At 36.5% G+C, this 26,555-nt stretch overlaps 1 protein-coding gene across 1 annotated transcript in view; it reads left to right on the forward strand.

Annotated features, from left to right (window-relative positions):
- The window catches only part of LOC117172902 (protein unc-79 homolog), a 1,455,529-nt gene that overhangs the window by 1,034,105 nt on the left and 394,869 nt on the right, over positions 1-26,555 (forward strand). Inside the window, exons 20-21 of the mRNA XM_033361197.1 lie at positions 1,645-1,802; positions 22,304-22,485. Coding sequence (XP_033217088.1) covers positions 1,645-1,802; positions 22,304-22,485 — 340 coding nt within the window. The remainder of the gene's footprint in view (positions 1-1,644; positions 1,803-22,303; positions 22,486-26,555) is intronic.

Genomic DNA, 26,555 nt, shown 5'->3' on the forward strand with positions numbered 1-26,555 from the left:
GAGGGAGCTCTTCTTAATATTTTGACACCAAAATCATGTCGATACACCTTACCGACTGCGAGTAAAGCCACCCACGCTTTAACTTGACAGACTGTACATGCGACGCGGCGTCAATTTTCGGAAAGGCTATAAAAGGGAAGGCTATTTAAGATTTTCACTGTATTTTACAATAAGGTGAAAGTTTTGCGAGTTATGTAGAACAGTTCCTATTTCAAAGATCAAGTTGACAGTGTGACTGCTTAGAAAGTGAAGACGATCACCTATAATTAATCAGAGGTTTAAATAGTTTCTCATCTCTATGCTAATGATAGAAAAGTTACTTTCTCAATTGTTTCATACGAGCATAGGTTGATTGCTTTTTTGAACATATTGCGTTTTAATTATTTGAAAATTCTTACTCATTGAGTGGTGCGATGGCCGTAGGGGCTAAAGCGTAGTCTTTGGACCTACTCCGTCGGTTTTCGGGTTCGATTTCCGCCTCGCACTCTGAAAGAGCCACAACGGCCCATGTGGTGAACACTAGCATAGCAAGGGAGTTGTTCATCTCCAGAGATTCGTGGGACCGGTACCTCTAGAAAAATGGTTTTCTTTAAATACGTAAAGCTGTTGCTCTTGATGTTTCGGAACCCACCTTAAACTGTAAGCTCCCCCCACCAAGTAAGTGTGTAAGTGGTGTGTAAAAAAATAGAAAAGAAGGTGCAAGAAAAATGTAAACCCTTAGGGGATACATTAGAAGCTCCCATTTTATTCCATTAATTCTTAGTCATTGATTACCTAATATTGTATCCTATTGGTTCATACAAATTCCATTACTGATTCTTCTATGCATATAGGATTTGATCCTGAATTTATTGTTTTTGTTGCGGACAAATATAATAATGTATTTATAACCGTCAGCTAACCCTTATTTACTTAGACCTTAAAATGACTTATATCATACAGAATCCGTATGTTGAATGAATAAATTCGTTATCTACTTGCTATTAAAATTAGCCAAACAGTACTAAGTTATTGACAATTTTTCAATATTGTGTACCGTCAATAACGCATTTCTAATTAGCTCAACTTGAAAACTTTGCCGTTTGTAGCGCAATTATCATAACTTAATGGTTTAGCGCGTGATATTTAAATGTAGAGTGCTAGAGTACAAGCTCATATCTCACGTTTAAGAAAATATAATTTCTATTTTCTAAAGCGTGACATTATAAGTGCTACCTTAGGAAACCATTAAAAAATTACCGATTTAATTTACGGATGCAAACCAACATCTTCTATTCTCCAACTTTCCTGAAACCAGAATATAAGTGTGATAGAGAATGTTTTTAGCGTCTGAAGCATTTAACAAGATCCTTAATACTAAATGGCATAACTTATTGTTGTTGAGAGAATGTAAAAGCACTCAAATAACCAAGAGGTTTTCGACAATTTCTCTTCCTTTCATTTAAGGACGCAGACTCATATATTGTCTTACCATGATTGCCTCCTACCACAATGTGTCAGAGAATAGGCCTGATTAAGGAAGTGTTTAAGCGTCGGAAATAAGATATGTGTCCAGAACACCGGAAATTATTTTAGAGTTTATTTTTTGTAACTATAAAAAACACTCACATCCTCTCATAATTTTTCATTTTATTTTAATTTCAGCTTGTGGGATCTACTAAGTGCTGAATATTCCCACATAGCTCAAGTATCAGTTCCAGTTCTTTTGCATTGCATTACATTACCATATGGCGCAGATGCTTTTTGGAGACATATTCAAAGTGAATTTCACAGTTCTGACTGGCGTGTTAGATTCGTGTCAGGTATGTAATTATACGTATTATCTAAATTAGTTAGAATCAAAGTAACAAAAACTTGGTATCTCGCACATGTGTTAAACAATTAAACAGTTTTATATATATTGAAGGGGAGAAACTGTGTTTAAATTAATCAAATCTTTTGGATTAAGGAAAAATGATCAGATTTGACCATTCATTACATGTTACAACTATCCGATATAGTGTACAATTTTTTTGTTTATGCTGAATTTCTACAATATTGTTTTCCCGCGAAATAACGTTTGTCATGCGTTGTACTTAATTTTATTTTTTTGGAATCAGTCTAATTTAATCTATATATGTTAACATTGTTAGCTTAATTGTTTAACTAATGAAAACGCAGGCACATTAGTTTTCTTCCCTAATTTCACAGTTAATTCCATAATAGGAACGTTAAATCGTGTTTTTTGTAAGATTACAATAAGCAATAAGGAATGAGAAGCAATAAGAAATAAGAAAACACATTCAAAAAAACAAGTCAACACAACCTACGAAAGAAAGAGAGAGAAAAATGACCACCACCCTACCCTACATCCAAGGTATCACAGAACAAATAGGAAGAGTCTACGACAAACACAACATCCAAACCATATTAAGCCACCTCCGAAAATAGGACAACTACTAAATAACCCTAAAGATAAAAAGGCACCCCTCAGTGATCCATGAGTATATAAAATCCCTTGTTCTTGTGGCAAAGTCTATATTGGAGAAACCGGGAGAGCGGTGAGTCAACGTATTAAGTAACATGAAAGTAAAGTCAGGTTAAAACATTTCACGCAATCAGCACTAGCTGAACATCTTATCAAAACAGAACATAACATTTTATTTGATGAAGCAATAGTCATTGCAACAACACACAACAAATTTACAAGAAAACAAAAGAAGCAATCGAAATCTTAAAACACCCTAATAACATAAATAGGGACAATGGATATAATAGCTTTTATGCTTTCACGATGATTCATTTTGATAAAAAGAGATATTTCGGGTTTCACTTGTGTAAAAAACTACGAATTGTTTGCCAATTCGTAGTTTTTTACACGAGTGAAACCCGAAATATCTCTTTTTATCAATGGATATAATACCAATCCGATTTGTCTTTCCGTTCTCCTGGATTTTTTAAAAAAGACTTGAATGGCCAATCAAGTACGACCAGTACCCACGGTGGGACGCTCTGGCCAATCACAGACATCGTAGAGAGTATAATTAAGAACTTCATGACCTGATACCTCAGTTTCAGGTCAGCCCTGAAGATTTGAACTGCAATGTTCACGAAACGTCGGCAAACAATCCGTAGTTTTTTACACGAGTGAAACCCGAAATATCTCTTTTTATCAAGATTACAGTTGCTTGCTTGTTCTTTGTTCTCTTTGAACAGTATTCGATTCATACTCGTTTTCTGCTAATTGTAACCCTTTTTTGGGTTATTTTAGAAGGCCGATCTCACTGCCACAAAGAACTAAAATGGCACCTATATCGCACTTTCAATTGTACGAATCAAGCTAAAAAAATACATACGCCACCTACTTTTATTTGTTAGACAAATAAATTAGTGGTGAAGATGGCTAAAGTATAATTAACTTGAACTACTAAAACATTACTCACTTAAATTATTTACGACTACTACAAATGACTTCCTAAAACGATTATTAGCTTAGTTGACGTTATCAACTGAATTGGCGTAAGAACCAATAAATGCTTTACTAATAAAAAGATAGGAGCACCAACTATTCATTTTTTTTTCAGTGTATCCATATAAGATTGATTTAAGGATTTCAGTCTGCCATATTGGATTTGGCGTTCTGAATTTCAACATTTGAACTTCAGATTTAAAACAAGTGACACAATTAGCCTTTAAATACGATGCATAGTCAAATTTCATTGCATAAAAATAATTTACAACTTAGATGTTTCGAATTACATCACAAATCGTTTTTTCCTCTAATTCTGAATTCCTAGAGTAATTTTCAGAGCGGATTTGGAATTAAAAGGCGAAAGTTCATATAAAAAATGTTAAGCATGTTAAATCAATTACCTGCTTGATTATGGTAATCGATAATATAAATTTTATCCAAAAGTCGTAAACTTTGACGTCGAATTTCGAGGTTGAAAATGTTTTTTCTTCTTCACATTATCCCTTTTTTCCACATTCTGCAGGTACTCATCTACAATCTCTAAAAGGATTCATCGCTCTATGTTATTCTTACCCACAAATAATAAATTTTGACACGAAAAGTATCACTTTACCTCACTATTCGTCGTCCATTTGATGTGCGCGAACTTTGTATAAAGTTTTTTGCTTAGAAATGACAGGGAAGTGCATTTTATTACTTTAGCATGTCACAAGTTTGGTAATAACATATTACTCGAAGAGGTGTAAAGAAAAAAAATTCCGAAGGTTTTCCGATTTCCTCGTTAGACATAAATTTAGCAAATATTGAATTAATAAGAAAGAAAGGATTTAGGAATTCTGAAGGGAAGGTCAAAGGAGCTCGAGCTCGGAGGTCATGATCGGCCGGTTGATTGCTATAGATTATGCATATTTAAGATTGTGTTACGTTCCAAACAAACTAACCAAATAAATTGTTAACTCCAACCTTTTTTTCTGGGTTATTGTCAATCCTTCATAAGGAGAACCGCAGGATTTCGTCCCGTCCACCCTGAGGACACGGAGTGACCCAAGAACGACCGTCTTCTGCATTATTTCCGCAAGTATTTTAGCATATTGTTCACACGCAATGATGCTTTTCATGCTACTAACCAGTGAAAATTGGTCACCTCCAAGAGCGCTGATGATAAGGACGATTAGACTAACATAATATTCCGGGTACAATCGCCGAAACTCCCTTATAATGTCTCTATAACTCTCTTTCTTTTCATTCTGCTTGGCTATGATGCTTTTGTCAGCTGGTGCCGAAAAATTGATAACGAACATGGTTCGCTTCCAAAGTCAGGAAGAACCATGTCAGGCCTCGAGTATGCAACAGAAACAATTGTCGAGAATATAAAGTTCCAGTATATGGGGCCGTTCCCATTGTCTACAATTGATTTGATTTCCCTAGGAGCATTTAGAGGAGCGATATCAATGTTAATGCCATGAGCGTGACAGCGATGGTAATAAAGCACTCTTAGTTCTGCATTGTGCCTCAGGATGTAGGTGGTTCCCGCATCAGTTGGACAACTAGATAGTATGTGTACTAAATGCTCATTGTGTGCACGGCATGCCCTGCAGCTATCATCGGGAATGTCTTGGCTCAAAATGTGGCGACAGTATGTTAAGTTGGAAATGATACAGTCTTGACATGCAAAAATGAAACCCTCCGTGCCAGACTTCAATCCCAGTGATTTAAGGAATGCAAAAGTTTGCTCACACGACATTGACTGATCCTCTGCATTTCTGTGAAAGATGTCGTGTATCCTTTTATCAACGAGCTGTTCACGGAAGTTTTTCTCTTGTGCTTTCTTAATCCGGCCTTTCAGGAGTGAGTACTCGAGATAGATAAGATATTATGCATTTTGCTCACCCCTAATACTGAAGTTAAGTCCGAGTATTTCAGCAGCCTCCTCCGTTTCTTTGTACGGAGACGCTCCTTTGCCCACTTCTTCGTGATTCCTGGCCATTTTAAGAAGTGGGTCTCTTCCATTTGCGACTCTATGCGCTGTACCCAGAATAATCTTGTTGCGAAGACATTCAAGATTCAATATTCCGTGACCACCTAGACGGCGTGAGATATAGAGTCACGGAACAGAAGGCTTTAGATGCATGCTTTTGTTCATGTGCTCCGGCGAGTATCCATTATAGATGTCACATCCTGAATGTGGCTCCATGGCACGCCAAGGTATGTATAAGTCTCTTCAGCGCAAAGGTGTGACGTAGCGCTTCTATCGACGAGCAGTGTGCCTTCAGGGATGCCATTAAGTTTTCCTCGCTGCGAATAAATCTTTGCGCATTTGTCTAACCCAAATTCCATTCCTATTTCTTTAGTGTATTTTTCGCCAATCCCTAGAGCTAGATGTAGTTGTTCTTTGTTTTTAGCATAGATCTTAAGATCGTCCATGTAAAATACATGAGTGACCTTTTATTTTTGATCTGCAGGTTTGCCGCAAAAGTATGCGTAAGAATGGCGAAGTGCTAGAGATAGTGGCAATAATGTGAGCCAAAAGAGGAGTGGACTTCTGGTGTCGCCCTGAAAGACACCTCTCTGAAACGTGACCTTGTTAGTTGTCATACGATTTTTTCCAGATGAGATAGTAAATCTGGTTTTCCAAAGCGGCATCAATCTCTCTATGTACCTCACGAGTTGCTGATGAACCTTCAAGCTTTCCAAAAGACAGATGATAAGTCTTTGGGAGGTCGAACCAAAAGCTATCCATTAATCAATCCAGGCCATAGATAGGTCACGCTGGCAGTATGCTGCATCTTTGTAGACACATCTGTCGATGAGCAGGTTCTCCAAAGATCATGCTACGCCTTTCTTTGACCCGTGTTGTTCACGCATTTTTTACCACACAGGTTCAATTGCCTGAACAATCCTATCATTTAGGATAGCCGTCAATATCTTATACAGTGTGTTCAGACAAATGATTGTCCTGTAATTCTTCGGGTCATCTAAGTTGCCTATTTTCGGCAGGATTATTGTGCGCCCTTCCACCAACTACTCCGGAATTAGCTCTTCCGACTTTAAATATGAGGTGAAAATACGGGTCAAATGCTGATGGGCTAAATGAAACTTCTTCCACTGAAGGTCTTTATACTATCTGGTCCCGGAGCGGAATAGTTCTTCATCCCTCTAACTACTTTTTCACCTCCTCGGTAGTGATGGGCGGGCATTCTTCGTCAGGTGTTATGCGGACGTCACACAGCTCCTTGAAGCTGTTTATGTTATCTGAGTCTTCGTCAAATCTATGCTGCATTTCGTAACTTCTCCTTAAAATAATTAGACCTCCTCTGATGTATTCTCTCAATAATGTGCTGCCAGATGGTCAGCAGCTTTTACTTGTTAAGTGTGTCATAACGTGTCCGGAGTTCGCACGCGAAATTTCGAACCTTGGCGATAAAATTCCGGCCCAAAGTGATGTAGTCAATCACACACTGAATGCGCGACGCGTACTATCTTTCCCAGTCTATCTTTATGGCAAGTTGATGCATTCGTCTTTTGTTCTTATGATCAATCGTTGGTTTCGTGTTACGGTTCGAATCGGCCAAAGATCTCGCTGCATTACACACGCAAAATTGATAGTCCAGAGGTCGGATTCTTCGAAAAACGTACGTGAAGCTAATCATCCATTTCAGCCAGATCTTTGGGCTTGAGAGAAGCCTGTGTGTTGACGTTGCTCCGGGTCATAAAGCATCGCTCTTCCTCTATCGGATGCCTGCCCGCGGTTGGTCTTAAGGTCGCCTCTTTTTCTCTGTTGTCGGCTTGTTCTGGCTGTGGTAGAGTAGGCGTTCCGCTTATATAGTCCCTTTTTTGGAGTACTTGGGCATGGTTTCGCAGACGCTTATGTGAAAAATACGATAGCTGCGGGTGTTTCTCGCACCACAGAGCATGCAGTCGGGCCATGTAACCCCGTTCAGGGACAAAACTCGCATCGTAGCGCTCTAACAAGTCACGATTTAGTTATTCCGTTCACCAAACGTCCCAAGAGTCCGTCGATCCATCGCATTGAGTTCATCTTTATTTTCTCCCCTAGCTCTAGAGTAATGCCTTAATTGTCTTCCTCGTATCACTCTCGAATCTCTTCACCTCTTACTCACTCCACTTAAGCACTTCCTCTTAAATTCACTTCACTTATTACTTTTTAAGTCTGCTCACTATACCGAAAATAGTGCGGGATTTCCCAGACTTCACATTGTGAATTTTTTATCACGTTAAGTGCACATACCTAGACGTGACCAAGGACAATTTCAAAATTATATCTGAATGGTAAATTTGTTGAGAATTACCTGGCAGAGCTACAGTTACCCTTGACATAAAATTTCGAGAGCTAACCCCTAGACGTGGGATTATATCAAGTAGTTTAACGTCCGACCCACCAAACGAATTACGAAACAAAAGAAAACCCCGCGTTATTATAATCTTTGCTTAATTTGTGATCTTCACTCGAGCAATGCCTTAGAACCATGAAGGATGTGGTTGATCGCGGATCACTTAGAAAAAAGTTTCAGGTCAGATTTGGTTAAAGTGTGAAATGATTTTGTTGAGTTTAAATTTCAAAAGTAGAGCGACCACAGGAATTTCATTTGAAAATGAAACCGAATTGTTGCTTCAGAAAGATTTTTTATTGTAAAATGTTCTTTCTCTACCTATGTAAGCATATTAAGAATTTTCTAAGCATGTGGACATTCTTCATAATTTTATAATCATTTGCCTGCGAGGTATGAGAAGATTTATTTAATTCCAAAATCCTCTTGGGGAATTGATAAATTCTCGTACTGGTCAAATCTGAATGAGACTCGCAATATTTGTCAATATTTTGTCAGAGAGGTGCGAGAGAATATCTTTATTTTTGACATGCTCTTGGGCCATTTCGAACTCCTACATAGCTTTAAAAACTTGTCTGCAGGAAGAGGTTTTGTAATGGGAATTCCTTCTGACCGATACATACATATCGAAATTTTTTTGCATTTTAATTTCTTACGATACTGTCTCAGACTTAGATTTAATTTTAAAATTAATATTGAGCACGTGTATTTCACAACGTAAGGAGGATTCATGATAGCATCAATGTGCGACCCGTGTCTTGCTGCAATGTATGAAAGCGCAGAATATTCGAAATTTTTCTTCGCAGCCATCTTCATTCTTACTTCTCTTTTTCTTTCCTCATTTATCTCTCATTTCTTAATAGTTATGATTTAAAACAAATTTTCCTTTTAATTATCTTTTAATTTTTCCAAAATTAGTCCGCTCTGCAACAATAAATTTTGTATAAGCAGGTACGTTACACTCACCCCGAAAAATTTCGTTCATCGTCCCCGATAATTTTAGTTAATTTGAAGAATTTTTCTTTATTTAAAAATTTGAATTCGGCGTACGAAATTGTGTTTTCAATCATTTTTGGCATGGCTTATTTTTGTGTTTCTTATTATTTAAATTAGATAAAAATTATAATTAACTTACTTTTCAGTTAAAGTTTCTTGACTGTTTTTTTTATTCGACCCGTAATAATCGTGGCGAGAATTTTGGACAGTTAATCGGGAAATGAGTAAATGTAACATTTCTTTTCATTAGCCATGCAAATTAATTTTACTTGAGCTATACTTCTTTAATATATGTTGTACTAATTTCAATGCGATTTAAAGTCGCATCATCTGAATTGATATGATCTAATTTCCACTTGAGATACCTAATTCAGTTTATTACGAATTCGCATCGCTTTCCTTTATTGTGAAATCTTCTATCACAATTTTTCTTTTCTCAGTTAAAAGTTGCCAAATTTTTCTAAATATATAACTATTTATTAACATTATGCTTGTTTTGTTACCCGATCTTAAATATTGCTTTACAGAGCACCCTTCACACAGTTTATAAGTACATCCTAGACTTTTCTACGTAGCGGGCGTTTGAAATTTCATTTGGCGTCGCATCAGCTTCAAGCCTTAGTATCAGAAGCGAAAATAGGTAATTAGAAACCTTACATTTGAATAAAATTATAATATGTACATATCAGTGCACAATTATATAATAATAATGTAATAAAAAATATAATGACTATAATAATAAAATAATATAATATCCTAAGTAGTTTTAGTTAAATAGCATAATTTACGGAAAATTAGATACATGTAAAGAATAACTTTAGAATACTTTTTTACATATAAAATCTGGTGTAGGTATAAAGGATTTTCAAAACTAATTTTTGTTCGTTACAAGTATATGCATTAGTATACCGACTTAACCAAAACAACGGTAACTCAGAAACATATTAGTGACGCATATAACATAAAGTTCCTTGTCATACCCACCTCATGCAGAATTATTAAATGATATACCATTTAACATTATAAAGTAATTATAAGCAAATGTCAAGCAATGAGGTTGTAATAATATAATAAAATAGATGCAAATACATAATAAATGTATCTGCATCTAGAAGATACCATTACGACAATGTCTATGCAGGACAAAGAAAAGAACGACGAAGCCAGTACCACAATTCATACAGCTGAAAACGGGATAAGTGCCAATAATAAAAATAAAGCATGATCTATGAAACAAAAACAAGTACATCACTTTCAAACTTTTTGTGATCCGTTCATGCCACTTGAATTTTCCTTGATCCGTACGTGCCATGTGGACTTTCCCCGATCTGTACGTGTTACGTGAACTTATTCCGATTCGTATGTACATCGTCAACTTTTTGTCAATATTTTCGTGACCTTCGAAGATGCTTTTCCATATAAAAACACTACACTGGTGGTCAGTATAAGAGAGTTGAGATAAGAGTGATTGATAAGACAACCTAGTGGTTATCTTTACGTTTTGGGCGGACATACCATTGAAAAACCGCCTTATACAAGTCGCTTACCTTTTGCATTCATCGTGAAATACTACGAAGTTTTAAGTTTAAACAAAGTTCCTCTGGCTTTCAGTTGTCGTACAAGTAGATTTCCGATTAGTCGCGTAAGTCAATTTAACTCAAAACACTTGGTAAAATTCCATCGCTATTCTACAACGTATCGGGAATACAACAGGCATGTCAATCTTCTATTATCCTTTCAAGAATAAATGTAGCGTAAGTCTTACATTTGAATTTGCTTTAACATTATTTCCCATTCTTTAGATCTAATAAAAGCTTAATATTTAAATAAATTATCTTTTCTTGCATTTACATATAACACAATACCTGCGATATTGATGAAGTGACGGCGATCTCACAATAAATAATCTTTACACTTAACCACCCTGACTTATTATTTTAAAATTTACATCAAAAGAATTTTCAAATTTGAAATCATTATTTTTCAAAAGTTTAATTTATGCGTCATTATATAATAAAACTTTTGTAAAGCATTTAAGAGTTTAAGTTCTTCTTAGATTTGTTGCAGAATCACCTTTGGGACAAGGTAAAGTTCAAAACGTTTGATAAGTGCTCGCAAACCCAGCCATCGTAAATGAATCTACAAATTACCTTGCTTTAAACTTGCATGTACTCTTTACATCAAGGTTGTGCAAGTGATGCGTTTGAAGCAACAACAATTCATATTATAATCCCACTAAATTCAATAATTTATTCAGAGTTAAGAATAATTGAAAATTCAAATATTTGAATTTCGAAATTCTTAACAAACTATAGCACAGATGGATTACACTTAAAAGTGTAATTAAGGTGTTTAAAATGATTAATTCGGAAATTCCAACACCTTTTTCAAAATTAGAATTACTTGTCAATTCAAAGTACAAGCTTCGCAGTCATTTTTAATATTACTTTCCCGGATCGTACTGACAATTTCCAACGACAGCGTAGTTGAATCTAAAACTTTTTGTTAAATAAAACTAGCGACAGGTATTTCATCCTTTTATTTTCTTGTATGAAAAATCATTATTGTTCTTTAGAGAAGTGCAAAAATGCCTCCTAATACATACGAAACTTAAATTGGCGGGAAAATAAATCGCATTCTGTGAAGCAGTAATGACATTAATGGTTTTTGTCTTGCAGCAAGTGGTAGTGAACATCCCCCGTTACAATGGACAAAACATGCCTGTCAGATACTTTATTCACTATATCATAAATGTGGAATCATTCGTTCTAGCTAATCGTGTAAGGCAATATCTCAGAGCTCTTTTAGCCCAATTAAAAAGTGCACCCAGGCTCCCTATTTATAGACAAAACGTTGCAAACATAAACGCTTTAATAAAGCACTTAAAACAGTAATTTCTGAATATCGAACAATACTACCCTCACTGAACATACGTGCCTCCTTGTCAGCATCCTTACATGCTATACAATTCTTAATTTTATGCTCCAAATGTTTCTATACAGTATAATGGGTATACACACACCAGCTACTCCAGTCGGAAAATAAATACCCAACCGCGATCACAATTTCTTATTCTAACAAATAAGGAGAATATAAACGGCAATTCTGCTAGCTGCAAGGACACAGTGGCGAGCGAGGAAAAACAAAAGTGTCAGGTGAGCCTACGTTTCCTAAAAAAACACGTAAAATCTTCAACAGAAAACTCCGTCGAGAGTCCCCAGTCGTAGAATGCTCCATTTCAGACTTTTCAGAAAACAAAGACTCATTTTTGGTTAACACAAGAGCCGACATTAATATAATAAAATTACTCTAAACGAGGAATTACTAGTAAAAATAGTAAATCTATTGAAATAACGGGAACCATGCATATTTTGATTTCTACTGTCGGCATACTAAAATTAACAGAAGAAAATTTAATGGTAGTTGTTCATGCAGTTTCACTGAATTTGCCTATCGATACATTCGAAATTATAGGCTGTGAATATCTTCGAAAAAAATGTCAGAAATTCGGTTTGGCATAACCCTAGGTTAACTTATTCAATCCCTACTAGATTAATCCCTTTTATCGATATAAAATCAAAGATCAAACAAGAAAAAATACGTCATTGTAAAGGGATGAGACGAAGGAAATCCATATAAGAGCCAAAACCGATTAACACTACTGACGAGGACTTTGACGTAGAAATCGACGTACAAGAACTAATCCTTCTGTAATTTTATAAGTGAACAGAAGATAAATTTGGCTAGTACGCAACAATCAAATAATACATAACCCCAGAGAATAGAGTAGAAGAAATTCTCGAGATCCTAGAATTGGATCATCTGAACAAAGAAGAGAAGGAGCTTGTCAAAAAAAAGTTCCGGGAATATTCTAATGGTCTTTATTTCATTAGCGATCCGTTAACTATAACGCATGCTCTGCGCCATAAAATACACACAGTTGATGATATGCCTATTGGAGTTCGATCTAATCGGTTTTTACCTACACAAAAAAGAGCAAGCCAAGATTGTCATAAAAATAATGCTTAAAGAAGATGCAACAAGTCACTCCAAATCACCCATAACTCTCGGAAGTTAGTAATACCAAAACAGATCGACCACAATAGAAAAAGAATGTATAGTATACTTTTTTTATTATATAAAAAACAATTTATGATGCTGACCCACTTCAAAACATTATCGGAACATTAGATCATCTTAGAAAAGCAGAATTTTTTACAGTTTTTAATCTGGTCAGCAGATTCTATCAAATTCAGTTAAATCGGGTTGATAGACTAAAGACTGCAGGTTTATTTCTATATGGTCACTATAAGTGCATTAAAATGCCTATGGATTTGAAAATCGCTCCTGTAACGTTCCAACCTATAATGGATCTTGTTCTTTTAGGATTATAAGGATCAATCCATTCAGAGAAAAGTGAATTCCGTACAAAGAAATCACTTGCCTGTGCCACATAATTAGCAGTCAAGGAGAAGATTCGTACCCTTAGAAATCGACGCCTTACAGAAATTTCCTACGCGCAACAATCCTAGAAATGTAAAACAACTTTTGGAGCTAGTCAGATATTAAAGAAGGTTTATTAAAAATTTTGCTGTAAAAAAAGTTGTTGACTGATCATCTATAAAAAGGGAAACCTTTTTATTCAGGAAGCAGCAGAAGAGGAGTTTTTTAAGGATACAAAGCAAGCTTTGTGTAAAAATACCTATTATAAGTATTTGTTAGGAATGAAACGAGTTAACGAAAACTCGAGAATAGCAACATTTCTACTTGTGGAGAAATTACATGTAGCATTAAAAGCTTACCAACTTCACTTGAGAACCCTGCATAAATATTGCAGATCGCTTTTAGAGTATAAATGCTCAGCTGCAATCAAGGAATATGACCTGGAAGTAAAGATCGAACTGGTTCAAAGATGTCATAAAAAAATCAGCCGAGAAATCCAGGAGCTAAGTCGCCACGTTGAAAAAGTATCCGACGTCCTTACTGTCAAGAATGCGAAAAAGACCAATGATTTTGATGCTAGGATTTCTTGGAGGTATCATTGGCCGTCCAGCGGGTCTCCTTACTTACAAAGATGGCGAACACATCAATTCGGAGATCGAAGATCTCAATAATGCAACTGCAAACATCTCAAACTTGAGGGAAAACAATTCATGTTATCCGAGCACAGTTCGATTCAACAAACCTGCGAGCATAACAAAATAAAAAAGACCAAGAAAAATTACGAGAACGTTTTTCGCGCAAATGTCACATTAGATAAATTCTACGCGGAAATCTGTATGGAGTTTGAATATCACTTAAGCAATAGAAAGAATGCTGCACTCTATGGAAGTAGAGATTAATGATTATATTAGATCACCTGATCAGCCTCTAAAAAGGATCAAATGAAGCATATTACCCAGAGCATTCTAACATTGTCATGGAAAAAGCACAGTGAACTTATCTTCTACTAAATGACCAAGATAAATCGGCATGCAATAAATTAATGGCCGGATATATTTGTATCAAAAACACACTCTTGTACGAAAAAGCAGTGCAAAAGAGCTGTGGGATTAAGCTACTGCTGAATCGGACTTAATTCTCTTTTACTCTATACAAAATCCATCTCTTTTACCAACACCTTGAATCCTTAAAAATCTCCTCATCTGTTGACCCCTTAATAAGGTTTTCCTTTTTATAGAAGATCAGTCAAAGGCTTGTTTCCTACTGCAAAATTTGTAATAAATCTTTTATAATATCTGGATAGGTTCAATAATTGTCTCACATTTCTAAGATTGTGGGGCGTAGGAAACTTTTGCACAGCTTTAATTTCTGAGGGTATGACTCTACTTCTTGACTGTTAATTATGAGGCACAGGTAAGTGATTTGTTTGTAGGGAATTTACTTTCCTCTGGTTAAATTGATATATTTACCTCTTTTACCCTGTTTGAGAGACGCCTCACCTTATTTTAATGTTCATGTCGCTTTCCTACGCAGATTACTATGTCGGCACGACAGAAAAATAATTCGACTCCTTATAATCTTAAAAAAACAAGATCCATTAAAGGTTGGAACGTTATAGAAGAGTTTTTTAAATCAATAGGCATTCTAATGCACTTATAGTGGCCATTTAAAAATAAGAGTTGTGGGTAATTTGAAGTGACTAGTTACATCTTCTGTTAGCTTTCTGCCCATAACAATCTTTGCTTGCTCTTTTTGTAGGCAAAACACGAAAAGGTCGAACTCTCGGAACTATTATTTGACATGATCTTTCTCTTCTCTGTTCAGATGATCTAATTTTTGGATCTTAATAAATGCTTCTACTTTATTCTCTGGGAATTTGTATTCCTCGCTTGTTGGCTTCTCGTCAAATTCATCTCCTGTTTAATTATAATATTTCAGGGGGATGAGTTCTTGTACGTTAATTTCTACATCAAAGTCCTCGTCAAAAGTGTTAATCGCGTAAACGTGACAATCCCCTTTTGAATTCGACTCTACGGCTTCTAATATTATTGACCCCTCCATTGTTTAACTAAGGGCAGATATCCCTACTTTAATTCACGTTTTATTACATGCACGAGAATTAAATGCTTCATATTTGCTCTTATATGGACACAGGGATCTTTTTTCCCTCATAACTAGGGATGTTTAAAACCACTTGCTGCAAGGCAAACACTCTAGCATCGATGTCCTCACTGCTGCACTGAGTTTAAAATTTACCATATTTTTCCGCCAGTTTGAGATTTGTTTCTATTATGAAGAATTTTTGCACTTTACTAACGAACGATAATGATTTATAATAAGAGAAAATAAAAGAATAAAATCAAAGGGATGAAATACTTGTAGTTAATTTTTAAATAAAAATTTTTAGACTCCACTATGCTGTCGTCGGAAATTATTAGTACGATCTGCGAAAGTACTATTAAGAGTCACTGGGAAGCTTTTACTTTGAGTTCAGAAGTTATTGTAATTTTTAAAAAGGTGCTGGAATTTCCGAAATAATAATTTCAAACACCTTAATTACACTTTGAGGTTCGAACTTTGCCTTGTCCCGAAGGTGACCGTGAAACAAATCTAAGAAGAACTTAAACTCTCGAGTGCTTTACAAAAGTTCTGTATAATGATTACGCTAAAATTAAACATTTGAAAAATAACGATTTTAAACTTTTAAATCCTTTTGATGCAAATGTTAAAACAACCACAAAAGTGACAATTCCAACGCTGCCACCAAATCAACTGTCAAGTCCTAAGCAGAAGGTGAGGGTAGTTCGATAATGCGATAGATGAGGGAGGCTAATAGGCCGATAAATTCAGGGTGGTTAAGTGTAAAGATTATTTATTGTTAGATCGCTGTCACTTCATCAATCTCGAGGGAATTTTGTTCAATGTAAATGCAAGAAAAGAGTACTTATTTGAATATCAAACATTTATTAGATCTCAAGAATGGGAAATAATGTTGCAGTAAATTAAAATGCAAGACTTACGCTACATTTCAATCTTGAAAGGGCAAGAGAAGGTTGAGATTTTGGACGTATCCTCGATATGCTGTAGAATAGCAATGGAATTCAACCGCGTGTTTGGAGTTAAATTGACTCACGCGAATGGTCGGAAATCTTCTAGATGTAGATAAATTTTTCTTTATTTTCATCTATTTCATTATATTATTAAATCCTAATTGTTTGTAATATCTTTATAATTACTTTATCATGTTAAATGGTATATCATTAAATAATCCTGAATGAGGTGGGTATGATAAGGAACTGTTTGTTATATGCGTCACTAATGTGTTTCTGAGTTACCGATTTTACTATTTATTTCCGTCGTCAATTTAGCATGGGCCTTTCGTGGTTAAAGGGTTGCAGTATATCATGTCAGTAAATTACCTACCATGATTAAGTTAATGCTTTTACTATTCCGGCGTCATGGCAAAATTTGAAACTTTTTAAGAAGTTAACAATAGAAATGATGTGGTCTAGTAATCATAAACTAGCCATTTGCCAAGAATGCCTTCGCTCGAGTAATAGAAGCTAATACCATTTTAATCTGCAACGTAATACAGCACTCCGCGTACAACTTATTAATGCTTTTTTTCCGTACAAAAGTGCTTATTATAATTTTAACTTTCTTGCACACTGAAATCAGAGTGCTCAAGTTATTACATATACAGCCCTCTTAAAAAATCTGCGGTTAGCTTATTGTAGGGTAACTCTAGGGCAGATGGAGAACCATTTTTTTGGTGCCTAGAACTGTCATTTCACGAAATAATGTATTTAACGTTCGTAAGTCATATTGCACGTCTTTTTAATATAAGTCTTGTATAGAATGCCAGAGACTACGGTATAATCTACGATTCTGTAATTGATCTTTATTGACTATTGTTTCTATATATTTATTTTCACCTGATTTCCTTTCAGATTTTTGATAATCGTAATCTATGCGATAAGCATTGATGATTGTACTCGATGAATTCGTTGGTAAATTTTGGATGCCTCACCAACTTCTTGATGTTGATGTCACGTTTTGAGGTGCTTGCCACGGATAGCTTTCCATTTCCATTGTATTAATAATTTCTCTATGGTTTCTACCCTGATATTCAAGGCGTCCTCTGAAGACCAATTCAAGGGCGTGTAATTAATAAAAAGCTTTACGGATGGTACTGTAAAGCGCAGAATCTTATATGATGTCAAAAAAGTCTCGCATCTATATAACTTGTGTCTTACAATGTTTTTCACATCTACAACGTCCCTACTCCCTTTACCTCGTTATAGAATTACCCTTTTAACCGCTGAATTAATATTGTGCATTTCGTGCTTCGCCGTTTCTAAGCGGACGATTCCTATTAACTTTTCAAGCTCGGTGTTAGACTATTTGATAAGCCCGAATGAGTATGTGAACATAGGATTGGCATGTGCTGATTGATCTAATTTGGTTTGCCTAGTTGACAAAACTTTTCATAATCAATCTGAGTTTTGTATTGAATGCAGCCGTTAGGCTTGTCTGCACTATTGTATGATGAATACACTTAAATTCAAGGATACTCATATATTTAAATGATTCGCCTGCAGCCATTGCCTGCATTTAATTGTCGAACTCATCCTCTAACTATGCCGATCCCAATTTTCTTCTGGTTAAGTGCACTGTTTTGCATTTATCTATTCTGAACTCTATGTGGCTATCATTGGAAAACTGCTCTGTGGCATCGATCACTTGCAGCAGTTTCTTGTCTGAACTAGCGTATAGCTTCAGCTCTTCCATGTACAGAAGATGGATCACTTGGTAACCATCTTCATTGTAATGTGTTCTGAACAGAAGAGACATGCTATTTAGTATTTTTCTCAACGGTTTAACGCTAAACTGAAGCATAATTCACAGTCTCTTTGAAATATTCCTGTCGTAGAACTTATTAATCTAGTTATCCGTGGTTTTCCATGAACTGGGTCTTCGATGATCCTCTTACAACTTTTTTCCAACGCATGATACGCAATCGACAGACATTTGTACCAGAAGCTGTGTCCAATATGGTGGTCCAAAAATCCATGGCAAAATTTTTTTGCATGATAAAGGGCAACGATCCCCTTCATTTTATTTCAAACCGGAAAAAAAAATTTCCTAATTTTTTATTTTTTTATTTTAACAGAAGCTGGTTTTGACTTGAAGTTTCCCATGTAAAATGCATGGGGAACACCACTTTTTTGAGTTTTAGAATAATTTTTGAGGGTTTGAAAAAATGTGAACAGAAAGTATGGGGGCCTGTAGTGAATTATCCAACGAAGAATTTATTAGTCTAATGGAATATTTATTAACATTAGTTCATTATTTGTCAATGATTTAAACAAATGGAATTTATGTAAATAATTTTTTTATTAAAAACGATTAATATTTCTTCAGTGGTATATTTTTGAACATTGTTTGATTAATTTTACTTAAAACATTTTTTAATTAAAGTTATCACTAAAATATTTCTGATAAATTAATTATTATTAAATTAATTCTTAATTAGTTATTAATTGTAACTGATGAATATTCCACTAGACCAACAGTAATAATTTTTATTTTAAAAAACATCGAAAAGAAATTATTTAAACATATTCCTTTTGTGTAAATAATTGAAAATGAATGACCTAATTTTAATGAATATTCCACTAGACTAATAGTAATCATTTTTAATAAAAAATTTTTTTTTAAATTATTTAGAAATTCCATTCGTTTAAACAATTGAAAATTAATGAACCAATGTTATTGAATATTCCACTAGACTAATAGCAATAATTTTAAGGAAACAAAAAGTTTCGGAAGAAAATATTTAAACAAATTCCATTTTTTTAAATAATAAAAAATTAATTAACCTATGGTAATAAAAATTTCATTAGACCAATATTAATAATTTGAAGTAAAAAAAACCAGAACGCAGTGCTCAATATGTCGATTTCATGAAGAATTTAATTTTTTGTTTTAAGGGTAATTTTCAGGTACTCGTGGGGGGGTGTGGTAGGGGTGACAAACCCATATATATGATACATGAAATGCTTCGTTAAATAATTCTCCACAGGCTTTCATACTTTTCCGTGATATTTCTTTAAACCCTAAAAAAATTATTCCAAAAACTCAAAAAAGTGATTTTTCCCCATGCACTTTACGTGGAAAAATTCAAGTCAAAACCGGAACCTGTTAAAATTAGAAAATAAAAAAATAAAAAATTAAGGAATTTCTTTTTTAGATTTGGAATGAAATTGGGAGGATCACTGCCCTCTACAAAATAATAGCCTTTTTGGGCCAACTTAGTGCACAGTGACTCGACCTGGAGCTGCATTTCAGGACTTCATCATTTCTACGTGAACAATTCTGTTTAACTTTTCCAGGTCGGTGTTAGACCAAATTATGAGCCAGAAGGAGTACGCGAGGACAGGGATGGCATATGTGTTGATCGCCCTGCTTTTGTTAGCTGAGTTGAGAAAACTTTTGTTCTCTTAACTATCGTATCTTCAATACCCTTAGATTCAGGAATACCCAGATATTTATATGGTTTGCTAGCAGCTATTTCCTCGGTGTCATTTTCGAACTCTTTCTCTAACTCTGCGGTCCCTAATTCTCCTCTGATGAAATGCACTGTTCTACATTTCTCTAGCCTGAACTCCATGTGGATATCATTAGAAAACTGCCGTGTGACATCGATCACTTGCTGCAGTTTTTGGGCTGCACTAGCGTACAACTTCAGGTCATCCATGTAAAGCAGAAGGGTCACTTGATGACCATCCTCATTATCATGAATTCTGAACCCATGAGACATGCTCTTTAGTATTTTTCTCAATGGATTAAACGCTATACAGAACCATAGTGCGCTAAAGAAGTCTCCTTGAAATATACCCGCCGTAAAGCGTATTGATCTAGTTATTCTTGGTTGTCCATAATCAAAATACTTGATTCTTGTACCCCAGAGCCTTATCGCATGGCTTAGAAAGTCAATAATGCGTGGGCAGATTTTGTAAAGTTTTAAGACTTCAAGCAAATAGTCATGCGACGTGGAAGGAAACGCTTGCTTGTATTTAATGTATGACATGTGTAAATTCCTTTAATGCTTACGAGCTTGAGTCATGGAAACAGCGTCTATAGTGACTAAATCTTTACAGCCTCGTGAGTTTTTACAACATTCTTTCTGTTCTTCTGTAAGAATGTCATTCTCGTCGCAATGAGAATATACCTTATCTGCAATGATAGCTGTAAGACATTTATAAATTGTTGAAAGAAGGCTAACGGTCGAAAGTCAGATGGATTTTAAGCGCCTGGTTTTTTTGGTATCATATACGTAGAACCTTGGAGCATAAAACCTGGCATCAGATCTGGGCGTTCAATGATCTTCTGAAAACACATTGCCAACGCAAGAAGCACACTCGTCAGGTACTTGTACTAGAAATTGTGCACCATGTCCGGACCTGGAGCTTCCCAATTACTTGCCCTTTTCAAGACCTTCGGTGCCTTGGGGGTTATTTGGCTTTACTCTCAGTTCACGATAGAACCTTCTTTCATCTCTTTAAAAGTTTTGATTGTGTTGCCTTATTGCATTACTTTTCTTGTACCGACGCAGTCTGGCAGTAAGAACATCAAGTGTCTGCCGTTGAAAGTCTAAAATTTTATCCAATATTGCTGGTTTTAATGTCTCGATGTGCCGAGGGTGGATGATTGTAGTAACTTGGTTCATCTGATTTCTGGTTCTATTTTATTTTTTATATTGAGTTAATCGAACCAACTTACACATTACTTTGCTGACATCCACATCCAACCTGATCTTCTATGGTGGATCTCGATTTCTTGCTAGGACAAAAACTGCATTTGCAGGCCTAGGTTTTCGGCCCAACGTTCTAGCGGTTGCCACAGCTGCACCGTATACAAGAGTTTGCACTTCTAACGCAGTTTGTGCTACGTTAAAATACGTAGGTAAAACCTTGCTGTCGAGATGTACTATTAGTGCACGCAGATCATTTGTGATATTTATTTTGGGCAGATAATGCTTTAGTGTTGGTCCCTAGTACCTATGCCTTCAGCATCAATCAAATCTTCGTTATCCAAATCTTCCGAGGCGAGCTTATCAATAGGAAGCTGCCGTTTCACTTCCATTTTGATAGCAGCTATTTCAACAGCCGAAAGCAGTCTGTTTACAGATATTGAGCGTTTTTGATCTGCCAGATTCTGCTAAATAATTTTTGTGGTTAGCTCTGGGTATTTAAGTAAGAAGAGTTTATAATGTTCCCTCCTCAAACTTTTCTCACATTTCTCTGTTTCGGTCTTCTGTGACATATATATTAGTCCTGATTCCTGTAGAGGTTGTTGGCTGCAAATAGCTATCGCTAGCTAAAGCATCCTCAGCAGGCACAGTTGATGTTCCACTGCTTACCGTTTGTCGCAGATGTTCTTGCTGGCCAACTGTTTAATTAGTGAGATCTGCCTGACCATCTCGCAGCTCACCATCGCCACCGTCCCGTATGCTGTGGCCCCCAGCTATGGCTCCAGGGAAACCCCGACGATCCTCGGGAAGCGACAAGCGTTTCAAAATCTTTAATATATTCTCCATTTTTCATTCATGGGTTTTGGTGTTCTACTTAGTCCCTCTCATCTTCGTTAGCAACCTATTTGGCATGGTAAACTCTGTCAGTAGCAATGCTACTTCCAAAATTGCCGTCAAAGTCATGAGAGGAGAGCTCAAGCCCTACCGCGACATCAACGCGAAACACCTTCGGTAATAATAATAATTATTATTCCAGTTTTTTTATTAAAATTTTACTGGGGTAAACCCGGTTATACATTATAGCCACGAACTTAGTCAAGTGACTAATGAGATTAGAATGTTATAAGTTAATTCAAATAATTTAATACGATGGTGGAAACATCCTGCGATGATGTTGTAGATATGCAATTACAAACGGCCACGATTATTAGAGGCGACAACAGTCACCTTTGGATGCTTTCTTATTATTTCTTCTTATTATTAAATGTCTCGGGCTTGACTGATTAATTATTTTTATCACTATTTTAGTTGAGCGAGTGACATTGATTGCAAGATTCATGGATTCCACGCCATTAACAAATGAAGTGAACCTTCAAGCAGCACTGGCGAGTGTATTCTGCTATCTTATTACAAGTATGGATGATGCTAATGTTTACGTTGCACAACGTGCGACTTTAAATATAGGGACAATTCACGACACAGCTATCAGGGTAAGTACCCTCGCAATTAACTTTATACTATTATATGTAGGCGTCCGCATGAAAAGGACCCCCATGATTGATATGAAGTTACTTATACGGGACTTATAGTCGGATAAAATCTTAGTGTTTTCGGCCCCAAATAAAGTATTTAGGTAAAAAATCGGGCTTTTGGACTGTTTTTGAGAGTTATTCTCTTCGGAATGGCACTTTACAAATCGAAGCACACTCGATGCTCCGCCAACGCAATTCACCAAACAGTCCCGACCTTATCGCCGACAACCAGCACTTAGGTTCAGAAGCATGTAAGGGCCTCAGGGGGCATCCTACTGGGAAGGGGGCTAAGTCTGTCAAAAAGCACAAGGCGATCCAGCAGGTGATGAACATGAAGTCATCGGGGGCTGGACTGACAGCCGCTTAGAGGGCTGATCCTCTGACGTTGATAGTAACAAATACATGCTGCTCGGGCTCACTGCTTACTACAGAGCAGTTTGTGCTTTTCAGTGAGGCTACCTGAAGGGCGCTCAAAAGAGTGTACCCAAATCAATGGCCAAAAATGAAGACCTCTTTCTGCAAGGGAGGGGTCTTTGTATTTGCGGCTGCTGACCCATTGGTTAAAACTTGGGTACATCAACTGCGGTCGAGATAAGGCCTTGAAAAGGCGCATCTCTTGACGTGGGTAGATTTAAGTTGCTTCAGAAGATGGTCAGAAGTACGGCGTGGTACCCAGGTAAACTGGAAGACCCCTCTGTGATCCTCCGGCGGCTGGAGGGATTCAACCCCTCACTTAAGATGAAGGCCTGGTGGATAGTCAGACACGATAGGCCTTAGGAAGAGGACAAATCGGGAGGAATCAAACATTTCCTAGTTTTGCAAATTCCTGAGTCGCAGACGGGGGATCTCGCAGTCCTTAACAACAGGCCCTTCTACTGCTTTGGACATGTCAACTTTAAGGTCTTTAGCCAAGGACAGGATGGGTCTGTAGGGGTATCGGAAGATCGGGATCAGACCTTAATTACTGCCCCCGGTCTAAACATTACCCAAATTAACTTGCTCACAGCAAAGGCGTATCTACAGTTTTGCAGCGGAGCATGGCTGCGAGGTAGACACGTATCTCACTAAGCCAGGACTAATCCAGAGACCTGATGGTGCTGATCACGGCTCTTAAAAGCATCGGCAGGCTAGTCATGAGATCGGCTCACTTTCCATATGAGAGCGATACAAATCCACTAATGGACGTCCGTACACTGGTATGATATTGAAAGGTAAGGGTCTTCCTCTTCTGCTGGGTTGCGATGCTAGCTCTAACCATACTTTGTAGGGCGGCATGGATGTTAAATTAAAAGGTAATGATCTACTGAAATACCTAATCACCACTGCTAAATATATTCTTATTACGGGAACACCCTCACGTTTCGTAACTCGGTCAGGGAGGAAGTAATTGACATCACTCTCTGTACTTGTAGTTTTAGAGATAACATCAAGAAATGGAGAATACCAGATTAACCCACTCTCTCAGATCACTCACAGATAGAGTTTGAGTTGGAATCTACTCTACCCGTCAGCCCTAAATGGGCAAGAAGTCCAAGAACAACAGGCTGAAGTCAATTTTCCACAGAACTAAGAAATGCACTTTCAGGCGTCCCTAGGTCAATCAGATACGTAGATACCCTGAAGATGGCGGCAAGATTTTCATGTGAGTCATTAAATCTACTTATGAAAGTTATCAAAATTCAAGAGTCCGAAAGGCTGGGGAGACACTGCTGGAATAGGAAACTCGAAGAGCTTCGCAGGGAAACCAGTAAGAGGTTCAAACGGCCCATTTATGGAAAAAGAAGCAACTATGGATCTCACTTATCACGACAAAGATTGAATATAGGAGTGCTATACGTAAGGCAAAGCTTGCTGGGGTGCCTGGTAGTGGATGAACTGCCTTATCTGCCTAGTCGTCAGGTCCACAAAGTTATAGGCAATGCTGACGATATACTGATTATCGTGCGCGGCCAGCATCTGGATGCGCTCCTCTGAGTAATGTAGTAAGCACTAAGAATAGTAGATTAATAGTGTAAGAAGACTGGACAATCAGTCAATCCAAATAAGGTGGATTCAGATTGTTTACGCGTTTAATATAATTGTATACATTTTCAACTTCTTAACTTATACAACGATAGGTCCCGCGTAAGTAATGCGAGATTGATAATAATAATGCGAAAATGATCTGTGTTGTTGTAGAAACCACTCGGGTTTCTCAAATTTAGCAGTATGTAAGAACGCGGGAAACACGTCGGTTTAACTAGAGAGACCACGTTATAATTATCCAATTCGCGCCAAATAATTATATTATTTTTTGTAACATGAAAGCGAGACAAGCAGTTCGACTGCGAAGGAGGTCTTAGCCGCCAGATTTACTTGAACTTACTACTTAATAAGGGACTCTACGATTTTTGCTCAAAAAGTTTCGAAATCATTGACTCAACCTGATCTAGTGCGAATGGAATTATAATACTTCTCAATTAAAAATTACAGAGTTTATCGTCAAAACTAAACACAGTTGTATTCACCAGAAGGTATAAGTATGGTTCCACGAATACAGTGAAACTGGCTGGACAATAAGTGGAAATCAAAGGATGAGCCAAATGACTAGGAGTCATTCTGGATAAGAAGCTGTGACATGAAATCAGACAGAAATCAAATAAAAATATTGGACCAGCAACTATGCGTAGAGAAGGGCTTCGGCCTCTTTTTCAACACCTAAAAACTATATAAAACATCTCTCCTGATACTCCCACAACTGGAAAAGATGTCAGCCGTAATATTGTCTTCTGGAATGTTTATTGATACACTAGTTTGTCGGGCATATCTACTTCAATCAACAACAACAATATTATGTGCCTTAATGAAACATGGATTCTAAACAGAAAAAGTATTGAATAACCAGAAATTTCGATTTTTGTAGGAGGATATTTAATTCTCGAAGAGGTAAAGATGGGATGAGACAAGTAGAAGATAGTGGGGGCTTATGTGAACGGTGATAAACAGGAGAAAGCAGAGTAGATAAAAGAAATAATGGAAAAAATATAGAAGATATTAGGCTTATAATAGGTGACGATTTCGATGCGATAACAGGAGGGAGTGGTGTGAGGAAATGGGGAGAAGACACTGGAAGAAAATCTAAAGATAAGGTACTGACTGGACAGGGAAATAAGTTGTTAAAGAGCTTGGAGGAGTTAGGAAGGAGAATATACAAGCGTAGGAGGAGAACAAGGAAGGGCAATTGAGGGTCCCGAAACAGAAAGGACACATAAACGCATTCCGCCTGCTAAGTATTGTCGAGCTCGAACGAACATATCTAATACTAAGACAATGCTTAGCCGGGGCAATGTTGTTTTGTGCCCTTTCTGTTTCTGGTCTTTCAATTGTTTATGTGATAGTGGATGATAAGGTAAGAGATAGTCCAGAAACTAGTGGTTGAATATTATATTAATTAAGATCACTCTCCCTTAATAGTATTATTATAGGGAGAAAAATGTAATATCGATCTGAATGAAACGGGACTAACCTAAAAAGTGCAGAACAAAGGGGTTGGTCAAGGCAAGGAAAAGAAAAGTTTAGAGAAAATTTTAGAAATATCAAAATGTGAAAGAAAAATGTGGACGGAGAGACGGGCATCAAGATAGGCGAAATAGAAGGTGTATTAGAGTGATCAAGCAAAAATGAAGTTACTAAATACGGGAGAAAAGCGCGCAGGATAAGAGAATGGGTTTGGAAGGTAGTAAATAGATAGAGAAAATGGAGAAGAAGCGCAAACTAAGATTTTGAAATAGTAGAATGGACCAAATATTTGTTGGATTTGCTATTCGCAGTGAAAAGATAGGTTAGGAAAGGAGGAAAATGTGTTATAGAATGACATGAGGAAGAGGACATACGAGGGTAGTTCAATAAGTCCTTAGAATGAAGTATAAAAACAATTTTTTTTGGGTAATTTTTTTTTTTTCAACATAATCTCCTTGGAGCTCTATACACTTGGTCAATCGCTTTTCAAGTTTTTTTAATCCTTCAGAAAAGTGCGTTTTCGGAAGTTC

This window comes from Belonocnema kinseyi, chromosome 5 (genome assembly GCF_010883055.1).
Source record: "Belonocnema kinseyi isolate 2016_QV_RU_SX_M_011 chromosome 5, B_treatae_v1, whole genome shotgun sequence".
NCBI lineage: Eukaryota > Metazoa > Arthropoda > Insecta > Hymenoptera > Cynipidae > Belonocnema > Belonocnema kinseyi.